This window comes from Microcaecilia unicolor, chromosome 1 (assembly GCF_901765095.1).
Source record: "Microcaecilia unicolor chromosome 1, aMicUni1.1, whole genome shotgun sequence".
Taxonomy (NCBI): domain Eukaryota; kingdom Metazoa; phylum Chordata; class Amphibia; order Gymnophiona; family Siphonopidae; genus Microcaecilia; species Microcaecilia unicolor.
This window is the reverse complement of record NC_044031.1, coordinates 655,576,649-655,597,321: the sequence shown is the minus strand read 5'-3', so window position 1 is coordinate 655,597,321 and position 20,673 is coordinate 655,576,649. Positions and strand designations below refer to the sequence as shown.

Here is a 20,673-nt window from a genome sequence, read left to right as displayed (position 1 = left end):
GAAGCAAAGCTTTCTTCTATAATGATGACAAGTTGGATGATTGCCCATTTCTTACAAAACTAGTACGCTGAGTAGTCTGATGAGACTGGAACCAGATCCGTCCCTTTAAACTTTGATTAGTGAATTGACCCATGACCATGATCCATGACCCATTCACACCAACTGCTCAACTCTGCAATCCCTACCCTATAATATTCTCTGGATTTGTCACGTGCTTTTATGAATTCAGATACAGTCCTCATCTCCACCTCATATAGCATGTCACTGATGCTCCAATCAAACTCTGCCCTCAGCACACCCAAAGCAAAAGTACATAACTTTTACACAGGTCGGTATTTTATGAGGTCATTTACACTCATGTGTTGCCATTTATGTATGTAACTTATTAAAATATTGACATTTGAGTGTATTGTTCACACCTAAAACTAGACACCACCTTATTAAATTATTTATTTATTTATTTATTTGTTACATTTGTATCCCACATTTTCCCACATATTTGCAGGCTCAATGTGGCTTACACAATACCATAAAGGCGTTTGCCAAGACCGATAGGGGACAAGTACAAAAGATGTTATAATGGGAGAGGGGAGATAAAATTCTGTCAAGCTGGTAGAAGGGTTTGATAATGTCCGATACGATCTTTGATCCCTTACATGTTTTTTTTTAATGTATACCCCGCCTAAATACTAAGTGGTTTACAGCAAAACAATCATAATTAGAAACAAATAAACAACATAAAATATAGAAGAAATGAATTCTAATACAACTGCGCCTGCACTGTTGAGACCTCAAAATCATCAGACATTAAAAGCCTGAAGAAAAAAAATGTCTTTAAATCTTTCTCGAACTGCCTGAAAGCAGTACAAAATCTCAACCTCTTTGATCTCTGTCCCTCAGGTCAGGACCCAAAGGGAAACAGTCAGAGGTGAAGAAATTGCAGCATCAACTTGAAACGGAAAAAGCATCACAGAAGGAAAAAGAAAGTGTGATATTGACTCTGACAGAGGTGAGAAGCAGATACGATTGTAGATGTATTCCAGTTCTTTTTTCTAGCAAAAAAGGTGCCGGTACTCAAATGCCAAGCCACATTTCAGGGGTGAGATGATCACTGAGGGACCCACCCCACAATAGCCAGGTTCCCTGCAACCAAACACAGAATCTATGACAAGGTAGAATTGTCGTGTAGAGCCTGAGCTATTTCATTAAAAATTGGGGACCAGGGGTAAATTTTAGCAGACAATGGAAAAAGTGCCGGTACTCAGTACCCCCAAGTACCCCCTCAAAAAAAGCCCTGAGGTATTCACTGTTCCCTTTAAGCTGAGTGAGAGTTCTTCCAACTGCATTGCTGCCAGTGGGAGATAGTGCTTCAATATTGCGCTTTCAAGTATTAAGGATAGGCAGGTTCCCTGGAGTCCTTCACAGTTTGTCTGTTCTCCTCACTATTGAAAATGTGATGGTAAAACAGCACCTCCCCCACTGGCAGAATTGTTTTCTGTATTAAGGTCTGACAGTTTCTTGGGTTTTCTTTGATATGTTTTAGGGATATACCTTGAAAAAGCCTTGACGGCGAAACATGTGTTGGTGCATTGCCCTATTTTTTCAGCTTTAAAGGTTATCAATAGAAATCAAACAAAATAAAACATGGAAAAGAAAATAAGATGATACCTTTTTTATTGGACATAACTTAATACATTTCTTGATTAGCTTTCGAAGGTTGCCCTTCTTCACCTTCGAAAGCTAATCAAGAAATGTATTAAGTTATGTCCAATAAAAAAAGGTATCATCTTATTTTCTTTTCCATGTTTTATTTTGTTTGATTTCTATTGATAACCTTAAGAGTGGACTAACACGGCTACCACACTCCTCTACTTCAGCTTTAAAGAAACTGATACAAGCTGTTATACTATTGTACCTCTCACCTGTTATGAACTATTTATAAAATTGAGAAAAGAAAATTTTTTTTATAAAAAAAACCCTAAGAAAAATGGATATATATTAAGAAACCACACATAAAACAGTGTGATGGTGATTGATGAATCTTTGGGTCCACTTGTAAAACTCCGAAGAGATAACATTCAGTAATATTTATTGAGCAGTATTTTCTACATGATTCTATTACTGATAAATTTATAATACGATTGAGGGCATTATTCTGAAGCGCTCATAAGATGTTATTATATAGCTAGAGCTCAGCATGCTGCATCTAGACAAATAAATTGTGGTTCCCAGTTAGTGATAGCCCAAAAAGAAGCACAAAGATCTCTCAAGAATGGAACAAGTCAGCTTTATTGATGACCCGACATGGACCATGTTTTGGCATGAAACAATGCCTGCCTCAGGGGTCAATCACGTCTTCACAGACAGCATCTGCTGTGAAATAAAAACAAATTCATGAGATAGAGCAGAATCACACACATGTGTAAATTCCAGTTTACATTTCCACTAACTTCACGTCTACATGCCACAAAATGCCAAGATTCCAAGGGGATGAGCTCCAGGTTTGGTTTGGCATTTACACCAGTCATTTAGCAGAGTGAGTACTTGCGCCTAAAATTAGGTGCTTAACTGTGTACTTGCACTAGTATTCACCAAATTCTATCAATCTGCTCTTTCCTTGACCCACCAGCGCTAAATATACTTCCTTTGTCATTAGCAAACTTGATTATTGAAAGTCATTATACCTTGGTCTCAGAAGAAATGATATCAGGCACCTACAAATAGTTCAAAATACCGCTCTCAAATTTATTACGGGAGAAAAGAAATTTGACCATGTTACTTCATTTTTGAAAACAGCCCACTGGCTTACTACTACTAATCATTTCTATAGTGCTACTAGACAGATGCAGTGCTGTACATGTCATGTGCAGGTACTTTCTCTGTCCACAGAGGGCTCACATTCTAAGTTGTTGTTTTTTTGTGTACCTGGGGCAATGGAAGGTTAAGTGACGTGCCCAAGTTCACAAGGAGCTGCAGTGGGAATTGAACCCAGGTTGCCAGGCTCAAAGCCCACTGCACTAACCATTAGGCTATTCCTCCACTGTTGGCTTCCCTTGTCTCACTGTATCATTTACAAAATTTTACTGTTAGTTTATAAACTCAGTTAGTCTGGTAAACCACCATATCTCTCTTGTATGTTGATCCCATATTCAAATACATTGTGATCATCATTCAAAATCTTCTAATTGTACCACCATTGTGCAATATTTATTTTTGTTACATTTGTACCCCGTGCTTTCCCACTCATGGCAGGCTCAATGCAGCTTACATGGGGCAATGGAGGGTTAAGTGACTTGCCCAGAGTCACAAGGAGCTGCCTGTGCCTAAAGTGGGAATCAAACTCAGCTCCTCAGGACCAAAGTCCACCACCCTAACCACTTGGCCACTCCTCCACTCCATGTGTGCATTATATATGTTGTCAAGTTATATGCGTAAAAATACGGTACATGTGATGTCAAGGCAGATAACAGAGTAAGGGGGGAGGTAAAGTTGGGGAGGTGGCCTTTGAAGACTAGAATCAGGATTTTAAACTGAATGTGTAAGGGGAGCGGTACGGTGAAGGTCCGCCAAGATGGAGGAACACTGAGATCCCACAGTGAAGCGACAGGGAAAAGAAGGAAGTGAGAAATGGACCGGGCTGACCAGGAGCAAACGAGGAGACTTCAGATGCTGGTATAACGTTTATTGGTGAAGTCTCCTCGTTTGTTCCTGGTCAGCCTGGTCCATTTCCCACTCCCTTCTTTTCCCTAAGGAGACTGGTAGCCAGCGTTAAGGAGTAGGGTGACATGATCAAAAGATCTAGAGTTATGAAGCAGATGAACATCAGTGGATTGAACCAGTCGCACACGCTTGAGAGAACTCAAAGGCAGACCGGTGTAAAGTGAGTTACCAGACTGAGAAGTGCTGGGTATAATTGAGAATTTAACATATTCCTCTAGGTGTGTATTGCATTTGTATAATGCACCCCTTACTGGCTGGGTGAAGGCGAATGTATTTGTGCCTTCAGAGACCTGGAGACTGAATAAACTCCTTTGTTCTTCCTTTTAGGAATTAGAAGATATGAAATGTAAAAAACCTGGAGATATCAAGGTAAAATGTTATCATCTCACTGGAATCAGTACAGATAATTAATGTGGTAAACAGGTAAAGAATCATGCAGTAAGTTTCAGATGGAGTTTCAATTCCAAATGCTTACTGGGAGATTATTATTTTATCACTGAAGAAAAGCCAATTCTTCTCCACTTCCTTGGTTGAGTGTATAGTACAATAAAGTAGAAGGGGTTTTCAGAGAATCAGGTCAAAATGTTAAATGACACGCCCACCCGGTATCTTTCATTATACACACAGTAACACCCTCTGCAACAATGGGCAATTCACTATTGTGAATTATCATAATTTAGCACACATTAAATATAAGGTCTATTATTCTCAGTGTGGCCTGTTTACTAATCATGCACTTAACTTGCATTAATGCACTTTAACTCATTAACGCATGCCAAGCCCTTAATTTCCAGGCTCAAGAAGAGTAGAAAACACTATGAAACTATTTCCTAGATATCTCCCTAGATGTGGCTCCACTTCTCTGTCTGAGGACTTTAATAATGGAAAGCTGAATGATATTGTATTTTTTCCTTATGTTATTGCTCTTTTTTTTTCTTTATTTAGCTGTTTAGTGTCTCCATTTTTCTTGTCAAGTTTAATATATGGAAGAATTGTGAAAATGCATAATTAAAAAAATGTTAAAAAGGAAAAGAAAATACCAATGAGTCTAAACTCACAGTGATGTGAAATACCTTCCCCTCTTCTTTCCACCATTATTGTATACATGTCACACTGATCTTTAATCAAAATGTAATATTAAACAAAGGGAACCTGAGTAAACACATAACGCAAGGGCCGATATTCAGACTCTGGGAGTTAACCAGGTTGCCTCTCGCGGTCAGCGCTGAGCTCGGATATTCAGTGGTAGGCCGTTTCCAGTGACCGGCATTGAATATCTGGTTTCTTTTTGGACGGTTTCAACTTAACTGGCCAAGTCAATATTCAGTGCTGGCCGGTTAAGTTGAAACCAGCCATAGAGAGGCCTACTATTTTAGCGACCCAATTTGACCCTCAAACTAAGTCAATGATACACTGAGTATTAGCAGACAGTCGGCTATATCATGCAACAGAGCTAGTTATTTATTTATTTATTCATGACATTTATACCCCACATTAACTCAAAATAGACTCAAGTTCAATGCGGCTTACAAACAAACAATAAAGTGAATAAAACATAATAATGTACAGATTATAACACAAATTACAGTAAGTTCAAGAAGCAAATTAATACATGTGCAGTAAGTAACCACTGATTTAGACTATCTCAAGGACAAACAAATAATTAAGGGTGGATAGGTGAGAGCATAATTAGGCAGGACTAGATGGCACCTAAAAAATCGGCGCTAAAAGCATAATTTAGGTGCAAATTATAGAATGCACTTGATATTTCAGCGCCTAAATCTATGCGCATCCATTTACACCAATGAAAACATGGTGTAAATCGTGGGGCGTAGATTTAGGTGCAGTGGGCCATATTCTATAACTAGGCACCTAAATTTCAGAACGCCCACAAAATGCCCATTTCCCCACCCATAACCATGCCCCTTTTTGCCTGTGCGCATTAGAAGTTCAGCGTACATCATTATACTTAGCAAGTCGTGCGCCTAAATTCTAATCAGTTAGTGCTCATTATTGCTTGTTAAGTGCTGTTATCAGTGCTCATTAATTTTTAAAGTTTGTTAAATTGGCTGCATTGTTATAGAATCCATGCCGATTTCGGCACGGATGTCTAGGCGGCTATAAAGAATCTAGGAGTAAGCGCTGACTATGAATATTCAGTGGGAGATAACTGGCTATCTCCCACGAATATTAAAGGATAACTGGTTAAGCGTTATTTAACCAGCCAGGAGCCGTTCCTGGCTACTTAAATAGTGCTGAATATCGGGCAGTCTTTTTAAGAAGAGCACAATGCTCGGGGTGGGGGGGAGGGTTGGCTCATGTTGGGGGAAACACTGCTTTTGGAGAGGGAGAAAGGGAGCTGGTCTTTTTGGAGGGGTACAATGCTCTTTGAGGAAATCCAGGAGGGAGAAGGCCAATGATTTTCAGGAGTGGTCTGGAGAGAGGGGGCTGATGCTCTTCGAGGGTTCAGAAGAGAGAGACAAAGCTCTTCGGGGGGAGGTAGAGAAGATAGACTACAGTACAGGGCCGCTGAGAGGTGGGGTAGGGGGGACAAAATTCCCCGGGCCTGGGCCTCCAAGGGGGGCCCGGCGCCGCAGTCCCCTTCACCCACCCCCTTCCATCCACCACCGGGCTGGCCCCCCTGAATTCAAATCATAGTGCCTCACCTCGACCTCGCTCAATGTGAAAGAAGCGCAGCAACGGCAGTCTGCAGATCGCCTAACTTTGGGCCTTCCCTCCCTGTGCCCCGCCCTCGTCTGACATAACTTGCGCGAGGGTGGGACACAGGGAGGGAAGGCCCGAAGGGAGGCGATCTGCAGACTGCTGCTGCTACGCTTCTTTCACATGGAGCGAGGTCAAGGTGAAGTGCTATGATTTGAACTCAGGGGGGCCCGGCCTGGTGGTGGACGGAGGGGGGCAGGTGGAGAGGGGCTGGCAGCGGGGGCGGGGCCCCGGAGGCGGCCTTGCCCCGGACCCGGCCTAGTCTCTCTGCGGCCCTGCTGCAGTACTCTTGAGGCCACTACCCTGCAGTTACCCGGGTATTGGCCACTATTCAGTGCCAGTATCTGGATAGATAATTGGACAAAGATAGGACTGCTTTTTATGTGGTCCTGTCTGTGCAGTTAGCTATTCAAACATCATCAATGCCCAGATAAGTGTTGGCTTCATTCAGATTCTGCAGCCCGGACTGCCCTTGCAGATAATGTGGGGCTGTCTGTGTCTCTGAATATTGGTGGATAGCCAGGCACAAGTGATTTCACCAGGCAGAAGCCTCCTCTGCCCAGTTACATTGCTTTGAATATCAACACTGTGTCCTTAGTGACAGGAAAATATCTAAGGAATCTGAATGTACTTCACCCTGAGCTACCACTGAAAAGATGTGCGCTAAATCCAAATACCCCTCCCCCTTTTAAATAATCAGCCATGAGCTGGCAGAGATTTTGATTAGCAGTTGAAGGTATGTCATGTCAGTAGCGTTTCAGATTAGCGTTTGTAGGAAAGACAATAATTCAGGTCTGCCACTTCACCTGGACTGTGCAATGTATCCTGTTGACTCTTGGGTAGAAGGGTCCAACTAATGCATAATTTGAAATTCATTATAGTGTTTGGATAACTCTCAAATAGAAGGTTTTTTTTTTTTCTGTTTCAGGCCTCATTGGAGGAAGTGGATACAGAATTAGTTGTGGTCCGAGAAGAGCTACAGAAGGTTTGGGACATGTTGAAAACACGAGATTCGGAACTGGAAGAACAACAGCAGGAGCTGGAATCTGCTAGGGACCAGGTACAGCAGTGCTTTTCAACCCTAGCCAGTCGGGTTTTCAGGAGTAGCACAAAGAATATGCATGAGAGAGATTTGTAAATATATGCAAATTTATTTCATGCATAATCATTGTGATAAGAAGCAAAACAAAGCAGACCAGCAAATCTAGAAAAGTGCAATTTATTCAAATGAAGCACCCAATGTGGCCATGTTTCACCTCAACAGGCTGCGTCAGGGGTAGGGCTGGTAATTTGAACATATATAATTAAAAACAAACAATGATATCAATAATAAATAATGAATAATCATAAAAATCAAATAAATATTGTGAACCGCCTCTAGGTTTTCAGGTCCACTGGTATCTCCATGCTGGGCACTTTACAACGGTCTCTCATGCATCTCTGACTCGTAATAAATGTCCATTTTGTCCAAAAGTTATAAAGTTCAAGTGAACAATCCCAAAAGTCTGTCCAACTCCTCCTCCCCTCAGTGTACCCGGCTATTTCATCATACAGTCCGGGCTGACGGCAATTACTCTGCTGAGCTCTGACCTCAAGGTACTTCTTTCACAGTTCTGCAGATTTATTTCCCTTTGTTCACAGTGCTGCAAACTTATTCTCCCTTCTGTCGGTCACAAGTCACTGCACCTTTTCCCCCCCTTCCTCTTCACAGTCCAATCCTTAACTTTTCTTCCCCTCTAACTTGTACTGGAGAAGAAAGGACCCACCTCCCTCACTTGCCAGATAACTAGCTCCAGGCAACCATAGTAACATAGTAAATGACGGCAGAAAAAGACCTGCATGGTCCATCCAGTCTGCCCAACAAGACAAACTCATATGTGCTACTTTTTGTGTATACCCTACTTTGATTTGTACCTGTCCTCTTCAGGGCACAGACCGTATAAGTCTGCCTGGCACTATCCTCGCCTCCCACTACCGGCTGGCTCTGCCACCCAATCTCGGCTAAGCTCCTTAGGATCCATTCCTTCTGAATAGGATTCCTTTATGTTTATCCCACGCGTGTTTGAATTCTGTTACCGTTTTCATTTCCACCACCTCCCGCGGGAGGGCATTCCAAGCATCCACCACTCTCTCCGTGAAAAAATACTTCCTGACATTTTTCTTGAGTCTGCCCCCCTTCAATCTCATTTCATGTCCTCTCATTCTACCGCCTTCGCACCTCCGGAAAAGGTTCGTTTGCGGATTAATACTTTTCAAATATTTGAACGTCTGTATCATATCACCCCTGTTTCTCCTTTCTTCCAGAGTATACATGTTCAGGTCATCAAGTCTCTCCTCATACGTCTTGTAACGCAAATCCCTTACCATTCTCGTAGCTTTTCTTTGCACCGCTTCAATTCTTTTTACATCCTTCGCAAGGTACGGCCTCCAAAACTGAACACAATACTCTAGGTGGGGCCTCACCAATGACTTATACAGGGGCATCAACACCTCCTTTCTTCTGCTGGTCACACCTCTCTCTATACAGCCTAACAACCTTCTAGCTACGGCCACCGTTTCGTCGCCTTCAGATCCTCAGATACCACCCACATAAGTCTGGATTGGGCTAGAGTTTCTCCTGCAGAGCAAATGAAAAAGGTAAAAGTCATCACCCTCCTGGTAATCGCTCACAGTACCTCAACTCCTCACTGTCCCTGAGCCAGCGCAGAGATCTCCATTCTCTCTGCCTCTCCCTTCTCCTCCATTGTGTCTCCTTTATCCCAGTCCATTAACTCAGACTCTTCTTGATATCCCAGCTGATCCTCATTCTCTTGATTGGATTCGATCTCCCAATCTTCCCCTCCCCCACCCTGCTGCTGGGAGTTGTAGTTTTTCCCTCTCTGCTCTCTCTCCTGTCGCAAAGAATTCTGGGTGTTACATGCTTCCCTCCTTCCTCGGTCGCTTACACGATCCCTCCCCACTAAGGGGTGGACCCTAACCCCACTGGAACTCTGGGACTTGTAGTTTAGAGGTCTGGAAGGGACAGTGTTCTCTTTGTAATTGCTCAGAGCTCTTGGCTTCTTCCGGTCACTAGGCTTCTCACAATATAAAATCAAAGCAAACATCAGGGGTAGGGCTGTTAATTTGAACATATATAATTTAAAACAAGCAATGATATCAATAATAAATAATGAATAATAAAAATCAAATACATATAAAATCAAAGCAAACATACCATTTGAAATTACACAAATGTGTGTGACATATATGTTTGCTTTGATTTTATATGTATTTGATTTTTATAATTATTCATTATTTATTATCGATATCATTGGTTTTTTTTTTAATTATATATGTTGCTGGTCTGCTTTGTGGTGTTTCCTGCCATGATTATTTTCAGATCAAATCATCTCTGTACTTCTGTAAGCATTATGGTAATACTGAAAACCACAATCTCCTAACCTCCAGAAGTTTGAGAAACAGTGGCTTAAAAAAACATACGGGGACAATTTTCAACCCATTCTTGGCTCAGGCCCACCCAACTGCTCTCTTCGCCCCTCTCCTCCATGGAATCCCAGCATCTGCGTTCCTGTCTCTGAATCCCGTCCCTCCCTGGTGTCCGTACATGTGTCCTAGGTGCCTGCAGTGATTCATTCTTGATGCTTTTGCTGGCCCTGCAGGTTTCCATCTGCCATATCCTGTCTTCACTGATATCATTGCCTGTTTCCTGTCTGACAGAATGCAGCAGATGGAAGCCTGCGGGACCGGCACAAGCAGCGAGAATGAATTGCTGCAGGTGCCAAGGACACCTGTACCAACACTGTGGAGGGAAGGGGTTTAGAGATGGGAGCGCAGATGCCAGGACACCACGGAGGAGAGGGAGGAAGAGAAAAGTGAGCACTGTAGCTGGGTGGGCCTTAGCAGGACTGTTTTAAAGCTGCTCACAGAAGCAGGCTGAATTAGAACTGAAATCCAACGATGGACCATGTCTGACCACTGGCATTGAATAATTGGGGTTTTGTGCCTCTCCTGTCTGATTAAATTGTTTTCAGTATTGACCCCTTAGTGGTCATCTTCTAACATGAAAGCTATCTCACTATCACTCATCTTTATATAAGACCAGGTCTAAAGGTATATGCCCAATAACTGGATGGGCCTTGCGGTCATTATCTGTTCCCTCTCATATTCCACCATGTCAATATTCAAAATCATGTATCCAAATATTGTCCTCCATTATCCAGACAAATGGATTAGGTGGCAACTGGTCGCAGACAGTGAATAGCGCTATCCAGATAGTGCCACAGAATTTCCCAATACACTGCCTTCTGATAATATCAGGGTGGTACATGGGCAGAACTGGCAATTGTTTGGAAAGCAGCAATCTTCAGATTGCAATGTGTATAATTACCCAGACAAAGTTAGGACTAGCTTTATCTAGTTAAGAACAGTATTTTGGAAAGGATGTCCAACTCAGGGGCAGATACACAAAAATTACTGGGCCAGCACCGTGTGTTTTTGACCTCCACGGTATTCAACAGGTGATGCAGAAAGGGGTTCTGTGGGCTGTTTTCCATCTGCGGTGGCAGCCAACAGGAATCACATGCAAATGCATGCAAATGAGCTGATTAGACAACACAGCCAACTCTCGTGTTCATATGTCCGGATCAACTGCAGTCCTTGCTGGTCTGTCAGCGCCTCCCCAGATTTAAGCTCCCCATAAAATCAGCCATTTTCAACAGTATTTTTAAAAAAATGGAGCCATTGGCCACCCTCCTCTCTCTTTCTTCTGTAGGCTCCTGTGACATCCTCCTCAGAAGGACAGCTGCTGTGCCTCTCCCCCTCCCCGCTTGTGCCACTGATGTTTGGAAAACAAAAAGCTACACACGGTTTTCGTACACGCAGCTTATATGCGTATATGAAAGTTGTAGCAGGCGCTGCTCTGAGCATTCGCAGAGGAGCCACGCTTAGCTGTTGGCTGTTCTGCGCATGCTTAGCTGACCAATTGGCTTCCCTCTTACCGAGCTGCTTGCTGTTTTTTACAAGCAGCTCATTTTCATGTGATTTGCTTTATGAATCACTTGGTATTTCCAACTTGGTAATTTTTACCGAGGTGGAAATACCAGGCAGTTCTTTCTGGGGACCTTTGTGCATCTCCCTCTCAGAGTAAGGACATTTAGAACAGGATCTGCCAACGTACAGCCTGTTCTAAAATACATGCGAAATAGACATCCATGTGCTGTTGACATGTATTGTGTAGTAGTGACTATACAGTTGATGGCGACTAAATGGAATTATAGAGAAGCCCCATCTGGCAGGACATTTTTAAGAAGCTTATGGAACACCTCATAGTGAGCAAATTAATGGCTCTTAAGCATCATAATGTAAAGGCTCAGGGGAAGATATGGGGGTTATATGAAGCTTGGAGTAGGAGAACAGACATTCAAGATAAGTAATGCAGGCTCGAGGTAAGATTGAATCTTTTGGAGGGGAGGGGGCAATAGATAAAATTGAAAACTGTTCCTTTTCTTTATTTTGTGTTAATTCTGTATATGGTTTACTAGAGGGAGGAGGATCTAGTAGTTGATTTGAGCATTATAAATGGAAGGCATAAGAAGGTGGGGTGACAGAGTAGGGAATAATGATTCAGCACCATTATTAAGTAAGTTCTACTTCGTTTGGCTGGTTTTGACATTTATATTGATATGTTACATTGAAATTCAATGATACAATAGTATGTTCTTGAAACATTTCCAGTGGAATCTACAAAATGTTTTCCATAACCAACAAAAAAAAAAAGAAATACAATAAAAAAAAATTCAAATGCAGAGCACAGATTTTTAGTTATGTTTGGTCACAGTGACAGGGACAGTGTCTGGTAAGGCCAGGGTGCCAGTTCTATAACTGGGCACCATCTTTTTGGTACAGCGATGCTGCATGGTAAGATCTTATCCTATAGTCACACGAGGGAGCCCAGATTCTCTTACCCCCCCCCCCCGATATTCAGCTAGCGACGGTCAGCATTTTTTAAAACGCTGACCATTGCCAGCTACATTAACCCCCAATATTCAGTGCTTGGCCATGAATGGACACCGGCACTGAATACTGGGGCTAAATGTGGGCGGGCTGGACACCGAAATGCAGGCCCAACCGATATTCATCCGGGGCCCACATAGGAGTTATGCGGCCCAGCTGAATATCGTGCCAGGAGCTGCATAATTTTTTTTAAAGGTTCCCCCTATTTCAAGTTTATTTAGGATTTACTATCCCATCCATTAAGCATATGTCTAGTCAGCTTTCTTACTAAAAATTACATTAAGAAAGAAACAAAAAAATATAGATCACAATTACAGAGAATAACAGCCCATGACCAAAAAAGGGAGGAGGATAAAACTACAAAATTGATAGGATAGGACGGAAAAAGGGAGAGAGAAGAGCTTCAAAACTGTGTGGTCCATCAGATCCAATCTCTGTGCTAAATTAACTGCTTTTATCACATTCTATGACAATGAATTCCAGAGTTTAATCACACATTGAGTGAAGAAATATTTTCTTTGGTTTGTTTTAAATTTACTACTTAGTAGCTTCATTGTATGCCCCCTAGTCTTAGTATTTTTGGGAACAGTAAACAAGCAATTCACGTCTACCCCTTCCACTTCACTTAGGGTCAGCGGCGTAGCAAGAGCGGGGCAGTGGGAATGGTCCGCCCAGGGTGCATGCCACTGGAGGGGTGCAGAGAGCAGCCGCACGCCTGTCGGCTCCGCTGTTTCCCTGCTCCCTCTGCCCCAGAACAGGTTACTTCCTGTTCCGGGGCAGAGGGAGCCAGCGGAGCCAAGAGCTGCGCGGGTGCTCCCAGCAGCCAAGAATGCACCCGGGGGGGGAGGGGTTGATGCGCTGGGGGGTGTCATTGCGCCAGGGGGGGTGTCGTGCTGCACCCAGGGGGGCGTGCACATCGGCGATCTGCCCCGGGTGGCAGACGACCTAGGATCGTCACTGCTTAGGGGGTCCTTTTACAAAGGTGCACTAGTGTTTTTAGCGCTTGTTAAAAATAAGCACGCACAAAACGTTAGAGATGCCCATATATTTCTATGGGTGACTGTAGCATTTGGCGCACACTGAAAACGCTATTGTGCCTTTGTAAAAGACCCTCTTAGTATTTTATAGACTTCTATCATATCATTCCGCCATCTCTTCTCCAAGCTGAAGAGCCCAATCCTCTTTAGCCTTTCCTCATAGGGAAGTCATCCCGTCTCCTTTATCATTTTCGTCGCCCTTCTCTGTACCTTTTCTAATTCCGCTTTACCTTTTTTTGAGATGCAGTGTCCAGAATTGCACACAGTATTCGAGGTGCGGTTACACCATAGGGCAATACAAAAGCATTATAACATTTTCATTTTTGTTTTCCATTCCTTTCCTAGTAATTCCTAACATTCAATTTGCGTTCTTAGCCGCTGCTGTACACTCAGCAGAGGGTTTCAAAGTATCATCAATGGTGACACCTAGATCCTTTTCCTGGGCGGTGACTCCTAATTTTTTTGTCTCTGCAGTATACTGAGTGCAGCACAGAGAAGCAGAGATTGGAACAACTTGTGACTTCCTTGAGCGAACAACTGGCTGAGAAGTAAGAACCCTGGAGGTCAGGCCTGGCACATGAATGTATCAAAGTTCTGCTCTAGTTGACAAATTGCTCCATTTTTTTCTCCCCCAGGGTATTCCCATATTAGAAGATAGAGGTGGTGGAATTGAGATATCCAGATCAGCACCTGCTCAGTTCTGGTGTTATTTTAGAAGGAATATCTGCCAAAGCTAAATCTTACAAATATACATATTACCCCCCCCCCCCCAATTCTATAAAAGTAGCCAAAAATCTATAAAAGTAGCCAAAAATTGTGTGTGTAATTTAACTGAATAACAAGCTAATTGGCACCAATAATTGGCTTTTAATATAGATAGATAGATAGATATTAACAAGCAGTTATTGGCACTAATTAGATTTAATTCACATTTATGTGGCATGGGGTCTGCACCTAAAATTTATGAGCGATCTGAAAAAAAGGGGTGTGGAAATGGGAGGGTCATGGGCATAATGGGGGCATTCCTAAAATTAACGCACATTGTTATAGAATAATGGGGATACGCACCTAATGTAGGCATGCACATTTGCACCACATTTCAGTTGGTGCAAATAGCCACACCTAAAGTTATATAGTGCATTGCAGTAATCCAGTCTTGATGTTATTATGGCATGCACAACTGGGATAAGATTTACCTCCCCAATGTAAGGAGAGAGGCAGCATAGCTGTCGCAAATAGTAGAAGCAGCTCTTAAAGGTCATTTGGATTTGGGGAATCAGAGTAAGTATTGAATCTAATTGTATTCCAAGGTTCCTGACTTGTGATTTGAGGGGGAGTTCGTACTTCCCCAAAGAGATTTTGATGTCAGATATGTATCCACTTGTGTTAGGGACCCAGTGAAGCTCAGTTTCTCTTGGGATCAAACAAAGTTTGTTGTGTTTAGCCCATTCTTGAATTGATGTTAGACAGGTAATCAGTTTATTCAAGGCTGTAGGGAAGTCAGGTTCAATGCACATCATCCGCATAGATGTAGAACTGAGTGTCCATTGACCGAATCAGCTCAGCTAGTGGCTTGAGGTAGATATTGAACAGAATAGGTGACAGTATCGATCCTTGTGGCACCCCACAGGTCAGTGCCTATGGTGGCAATGAGTTGCTGCCAAACTTTATGGATGAGCGATTTAACATCGCACCAGCACAGCGCTGAAAGTAACAAAGTAGGGCACTGAATACTGAAAAAGAAAAGAAAAACATAATTAACTATTTTGATATTTCGAAAAAACTATTTCAGAGTCAAAACTCAATAGAGTTCCACCATTGTTACTATCCTGATGGGAGCTTCGGTCACTTTCAGCGCTGCTCTGGTGCGATGTGAAATTGCTCGCCAGTTAAGTACAAGGGCTGCTGTCTTTGTCAATCATTTTCTTTTTATTGTTGAACTTAGTGTAAATAAAAAATAAAAATTTTATATCCACAAAAAGATCACCACAGCTCAAGGGGCAGATGATTATTCTATATTCAGTGCTGCAGATCTGAAATAGCTGGAGGCTATAGGAGATCTCATAGCTGGTTCACTTTGGTTTATGATGCCTCAATGCTGAATTTATTTTGTGAATGTTTTGTGAATTTGATACATTCTATATAATGTGTTCTTTCAACCATTGATGCTCATTTAAAACACTTCCCCTACCTCTTTTTACAATTAAATAACTTTTTTTTGGAGTGTTGGATTTTTCCCTTTTCTTGGTGGACTATCCTGCTTATAATCGAACGAGAAAAACGCCCAAGTTCCGACCTAAATCGGGAGATGGACGTTTATCTCACAAAAACGAATAACGCGGTATAATCGAAAGCCGAACTTGGACGTTTTCAACTGCACTCCATCGTGGAAGCGTACAAAGTTGATGGGGCGTGTCGGAGGCGTGGTGAAGGCGGGACTGGGGCATGGTTATCACCCAAACAGAGATGGGCGCCTTTCGCTGATAATGGAAAAAAAGTATGCGTTTGTAGCTAGAATTTAGGGCACTTTTCCTGGACCCTGTTTTTTCACGAATAAGGCCCCAAAAAGTGCCCTAAATGACCAGATTACCACCAGAGGGAATCGGGGATGACCTCCCCTGACTCCCCCAGTGGTCACTAACCCCCTCCCACCACAAAAAAATGATGTTTCACAACTTTTTATTTTCACCCTCAATTGTCATACCCACCTCCCTGACAGCAGTATGCAGGTCCCTGGAGCAGTTGTTAGGGGGTGCAGTGGACTTCAGGCAGGTGGACCCAGGCCCATCCCCCCCCTACCTGTTACAATTGTGCTGCTTAATGCTTAGTCGTCCAACCCCCCCAAACCCACTGTACCCACATGTAGGTGCCCCCCTTCACCCCTTAGGGCTATAGTAATGGTGTAGACTTGTGGGCAGTGGGTTTTGAGGGGGATTTGGGGGGCTCAACACACAAGGGAAGGGTGCTATGCACCTGGGAGCTCTTTTACCTTTTTTTTGGTTTTTGTAAAAGTGCCCCCTAGGGTGCCTGGTTGGTGTCCTGGCATATGAGGAGGACCAGTGCACTACGAATCCTGGCCCCTCCCATGAACAAATGCCTTGGATTTATTCGTTTTTGAGCCGGGCGCTTTCATTTTCCATTATCGCTGAAAAACAAAAACGCCCAGCTCACAAATTGTTGAATAAAACATGGACGTCTATTTTTTTCGAAAATACGGTTCGGTCCGCCCCTTCATGGACCCATTCTTGGAGATAAAGGCCCATGGAGATAGACGTTTTCGTTCGATTATGCCCCTCTATGTGAGTTTCTGCCAGGTACTTGTGACATGGATTGGCCACTGCTGAAAGCAGGATGCTGGGTTAGAAAGACCATTGGTCTGACCAAGTATGGCTATTCTTATGCTCTTATGTAAATGCCACAAGTTATACATGGATATCTTTCTAAAATAATGGCCTAAATCCAAAGCAAATTTTTTTCACTGGAACAGAACTGGAGTAAAACTTTGCTACATCTGTCCCAGTACCTTCATTAGACTGAAGATGGGAACAAATTGAAGGTATGGTTTTTAATTTTCTATAAAGCCCCACCGTGGCCACTCTCAGGTTATACCCTGCAGAAGACCTATATTAATGTACATGAGGCTTTATAGAATATCAGTAGTAAAAGTGCAGTTTTAGTTAAAAAGTGGAGTTTTGTCTGTGTCAACTAGAGTGAAAGCTCCATTATGTGACTCTGTATAATGCCGTTTCATTCTTAAAATCTTAAAATATATATGGTCATCCCTACCTATATATACTGCCTAAAATTCACAAATCCTTAGATAATCCACCAGGTAGACCCATAGTGTCAGGCAATGGTTCTATTCTCGAACCACTGTGGATTTCTTCCTTAGACCGTTCGTCCCACAGATTCCATCATACATACATGACACCTGTTTATTTTCTCAGAATCTGCCTTTGTTAATCAAGCAGCGGAAGCAGTGGCCCGTCTCATCTCTCTGGACAAAGTTACATATGCCCTCCAAATATCTAGCTTTCCCAACCTTGAATCTGCTCATGGCAGTTCAGTACAGGCTCAGCCGTAGCTAAGTCTGTAATTAAAGAGGAACCCAGTTTCAATTAGTTAAAGAGATATAGTTTATTAGTATTAATTAGCATTGATACATTACCCAATAATGAGGATACCAGCAATTCAGTCAATCATACAGTGGAACAGAATCACACGACACATCAGCTCTCAGTGGTACTCTGTCTCTCTCCTCCATCAGCATCTGCATCTGCCTCTGTATCTGCGTCTGTCTCTCTCTCTCTCTGTCTCTCCTTCTGCGTCTTACACTTCTCGGGGTGCTTCCTTTATACTGTCTCAACCCAATGGATTCCAATGGGATCCAGCTTTGTCAGCAGAACTTGCTATCCCTTATCAGTTGATAAGGAACCGATAAGGGTGACTTCATTAGGTCCCAGGTTCCAACTATACACAAAAGGGGTGCAAAGCACAGGTGGCGAGATGACTTCATCAGTCATTCTGCTCTTCTCAGCTATTCTCAGCTCCCCCTCCCTCTGAGTACTCTCTAACTACGTACATCTACCCCCTTATCTACTTTCATTAGCCCAAAACATCTTTCATGACTCTTCACTGATGCCAGTCCCAGGCATGTTTATAAGAGCAAAGGACCCCCTCCCGTGCCAGCTCCCTGAGAACTCAGTTCAGCTTGTGCTGCAGAAAAATGTATTTTGTATCAGAGATGACTTTGGATTTTTAAGAGAAGCCCAGCTCTTATTATGAGCCATTTGCTTGTAGAGGCCTAGCTCTTTAGCCTGAGCCATTGACCTGTATTTTACTGAGAGCAAAGGGCGGCCATATATATACATTTCCCCTCTTGCCGGCCCTCTAAAAAGGGCCGGCACACCTGACTATGGGTTTGGCCATCTTTTCCAGAGGGCTCATAGAATCCTGTGTGGGGGGGAAGATATATATCTGAAGTGGGAGGGACGCTCTGTCAAGACATGGGACTGAGGCCGTAGTGAAAGTCAAGCTTTCAGTACATAGATATAAAACTTCTATGCTGTGTCCCTCTTAAGGTAAAACCACCCAAAAAAAAAAAACCTAACTATGTATTCAACAGCTACTCTTTTGGAACAGGTAAAACCTGGGAATATGAGAAGTCACATAAGCTTAGGTATCATACAAAGGAATCAATGAGGTTGAGTGTATATGATTGCAATCAATATGTCATTATTACAAAGCTGATGTTGGGAGGCAGGAGAAAGAAATTTTTCAATCAAAGTTTATCATTAGTCAAACTTTGAATGTGTAAATATAGCTAAAAGTGGTGTTAATAGGGAACAAATATTTCATTTTAGCATTGAAAAAGGATTAATATTGGCCAAATAATGAATAACTACTGCAAATTCAGGAGCATTATAATTACAAGTATTGCAAAGGCTAAGCTATGGGTGTTATAGGCCTACATTATATATGAAGGGCCTGCTGCTTAACCTGCAGTAGTCTTATAATTATGGGCAGGATAATAGTTTTGTAATTATCTTACTGCTAGGTGTAATGGATCTAGATCATACATGAAGGCACTGTTGAGTTATAGTGTTTTTGGAACATACATAGGAACATAATCTTCTTGTTCCTTTATACAAAATATGAAGCAAATATGTGTTAAAGAAATGAATTGATCTGCTTCACTTTCTCTTGATGAGTAAGAAATCATCAACAGTAGAAAACAGTCTGCTTAGTTACTATTTGAGGTATAGTGATGAAAGGTACAACAGTTAAAAAATAGAGAGAAAACAATCTAAACCTGTCTATACAAATTAGCAAAATGTAACAAACTAGAAAGAAACATATGATAGTTCAATTAAACAGCATAAGCAGAATAAATATCTTCCTTAATAAAAGAGGTGTACTTGCGTTACAGGCATTAAAGTAAAAATAGGAAAAATAAATAGCAGTGGTCCTACATTTATGGTGGAAATGTAGTTTGTCTTGTACTGAGAGTAGGAACAAGGAGGCTTAAAACAAATCTCTGAACATAGGGAATAATGCACCAGATAACAGTATCAACACCTGATTTAGTAGTTAATTTTGTCTGCTAAGGCAAAAAGGTTTTGTAATGCCTTTATAATGGAACCTATCAGTGTCAGTATTACTGGGAATGTAAGTATAACAATGATTTCTGGTTTTAAATTGATCAAGTACCCCTCTTGATAGTGACAATAGAGGATGAAAAACCAAGGATGCCACCCACTTTAATCAATGCTATAAGTGGCATACCAAAAATATACAGGTTCTCTGTTAGAGGGTCTGATTGTTGGATGTGTAATCTGTTAATTTTAATTTGTCCACATCCCTGAAAACTTTCAAAGTTATCAAACATGGACCTAATAGATCTGGTAGTCCATGTATCAAATATAGGGTAACAGAAAATATTTAATCTAGTTAAAGGGTCTCAGTTAGGATCATCATCCATTCCAGGATCCCAATTTAGGGGGTGAGTGGGACAGGTACCGTTCAGAGGCTCATTAGAGTGAGCACCAGCCATTTAATAGCTAGGCAGGTGTAATGCAAAAAGTGTGGAATGTAAAGTCAAAAGAAAATAATAAAACAAAACAAATGATGATTGGTATTGTCAGGAATTATAAAATTAAATAGAATTAAAAAGGGCAAGTCATGATTAGATATAGGGTTTCAATTAAAACAGAGTAAATCAACTGTTGGGGTATCTAGGGTGGATTTTTGTGATTATTACTATGTATACTGAAGAAACCTGTGAGTCTTTTCAAATGTATAATAGATTAGTCCTGGAACCAAAATTAGGAATAATAGAAGTACAACAAGTCCCAATATAGTTGTTGGAGTACAAAGTACAGTGTCCTCTTGTGGGTAGGTGGACTTGCATCACACGGTTCCACTGGAAAAATGGCAAGTGCAGTAGTAGGCTCTCTTTGATGAGAAATGTTCCGTTCAGGTAAGTTGGTAACCATCCTCTGCTACCAATATGTTTATTTTCTCAGAATCTGCCTTTGCTAATCAAGCAGCGGAAGCAGTGGCCCGTCTCATCTCTCTGGGCAAAGTTACATATGCCCTCCAAATATCTAGCTTTCCCAACCTTGAATCTGCTCATGGCAGTTCAGTACAGGCTCAGCCGTAGCTAAGTCTGTAATTAAAGAGG

At 42.0% G+C, this 20,673-nt stretch overlaps 1 protein-coding gene across 1 annotated transcript in view; it reads left to right on the top strand.

Moving 5' to 3' along the window:
• LOC115457017 (nucleoprotein TPR) overlaps positions 1-20,673 on the top strand; it is a 146,252-nt gene that overhangs the window by 67,331 nt on the left and 58,248 nt on the right. Inside the window, exons 18-21 of the mRNA XM_030186445.1 lie at positions 901-1,009; positions 4,048-4,089; positions 7,370-7,501; positions 13,965-14,038. Coding sequence (XP_030042305.1) covers positions 901-1,009; positions 4,048-4,089; positions 7,370-7,501; positions 13,965-14,038 — 357 coding nt within the window. The remainder of the gene's footprint in view (positions 1-900; positions 1,010-4,047; positions 4,090-7,369; positions 7,502-13,964; positions 14,039-20,673) is intronic.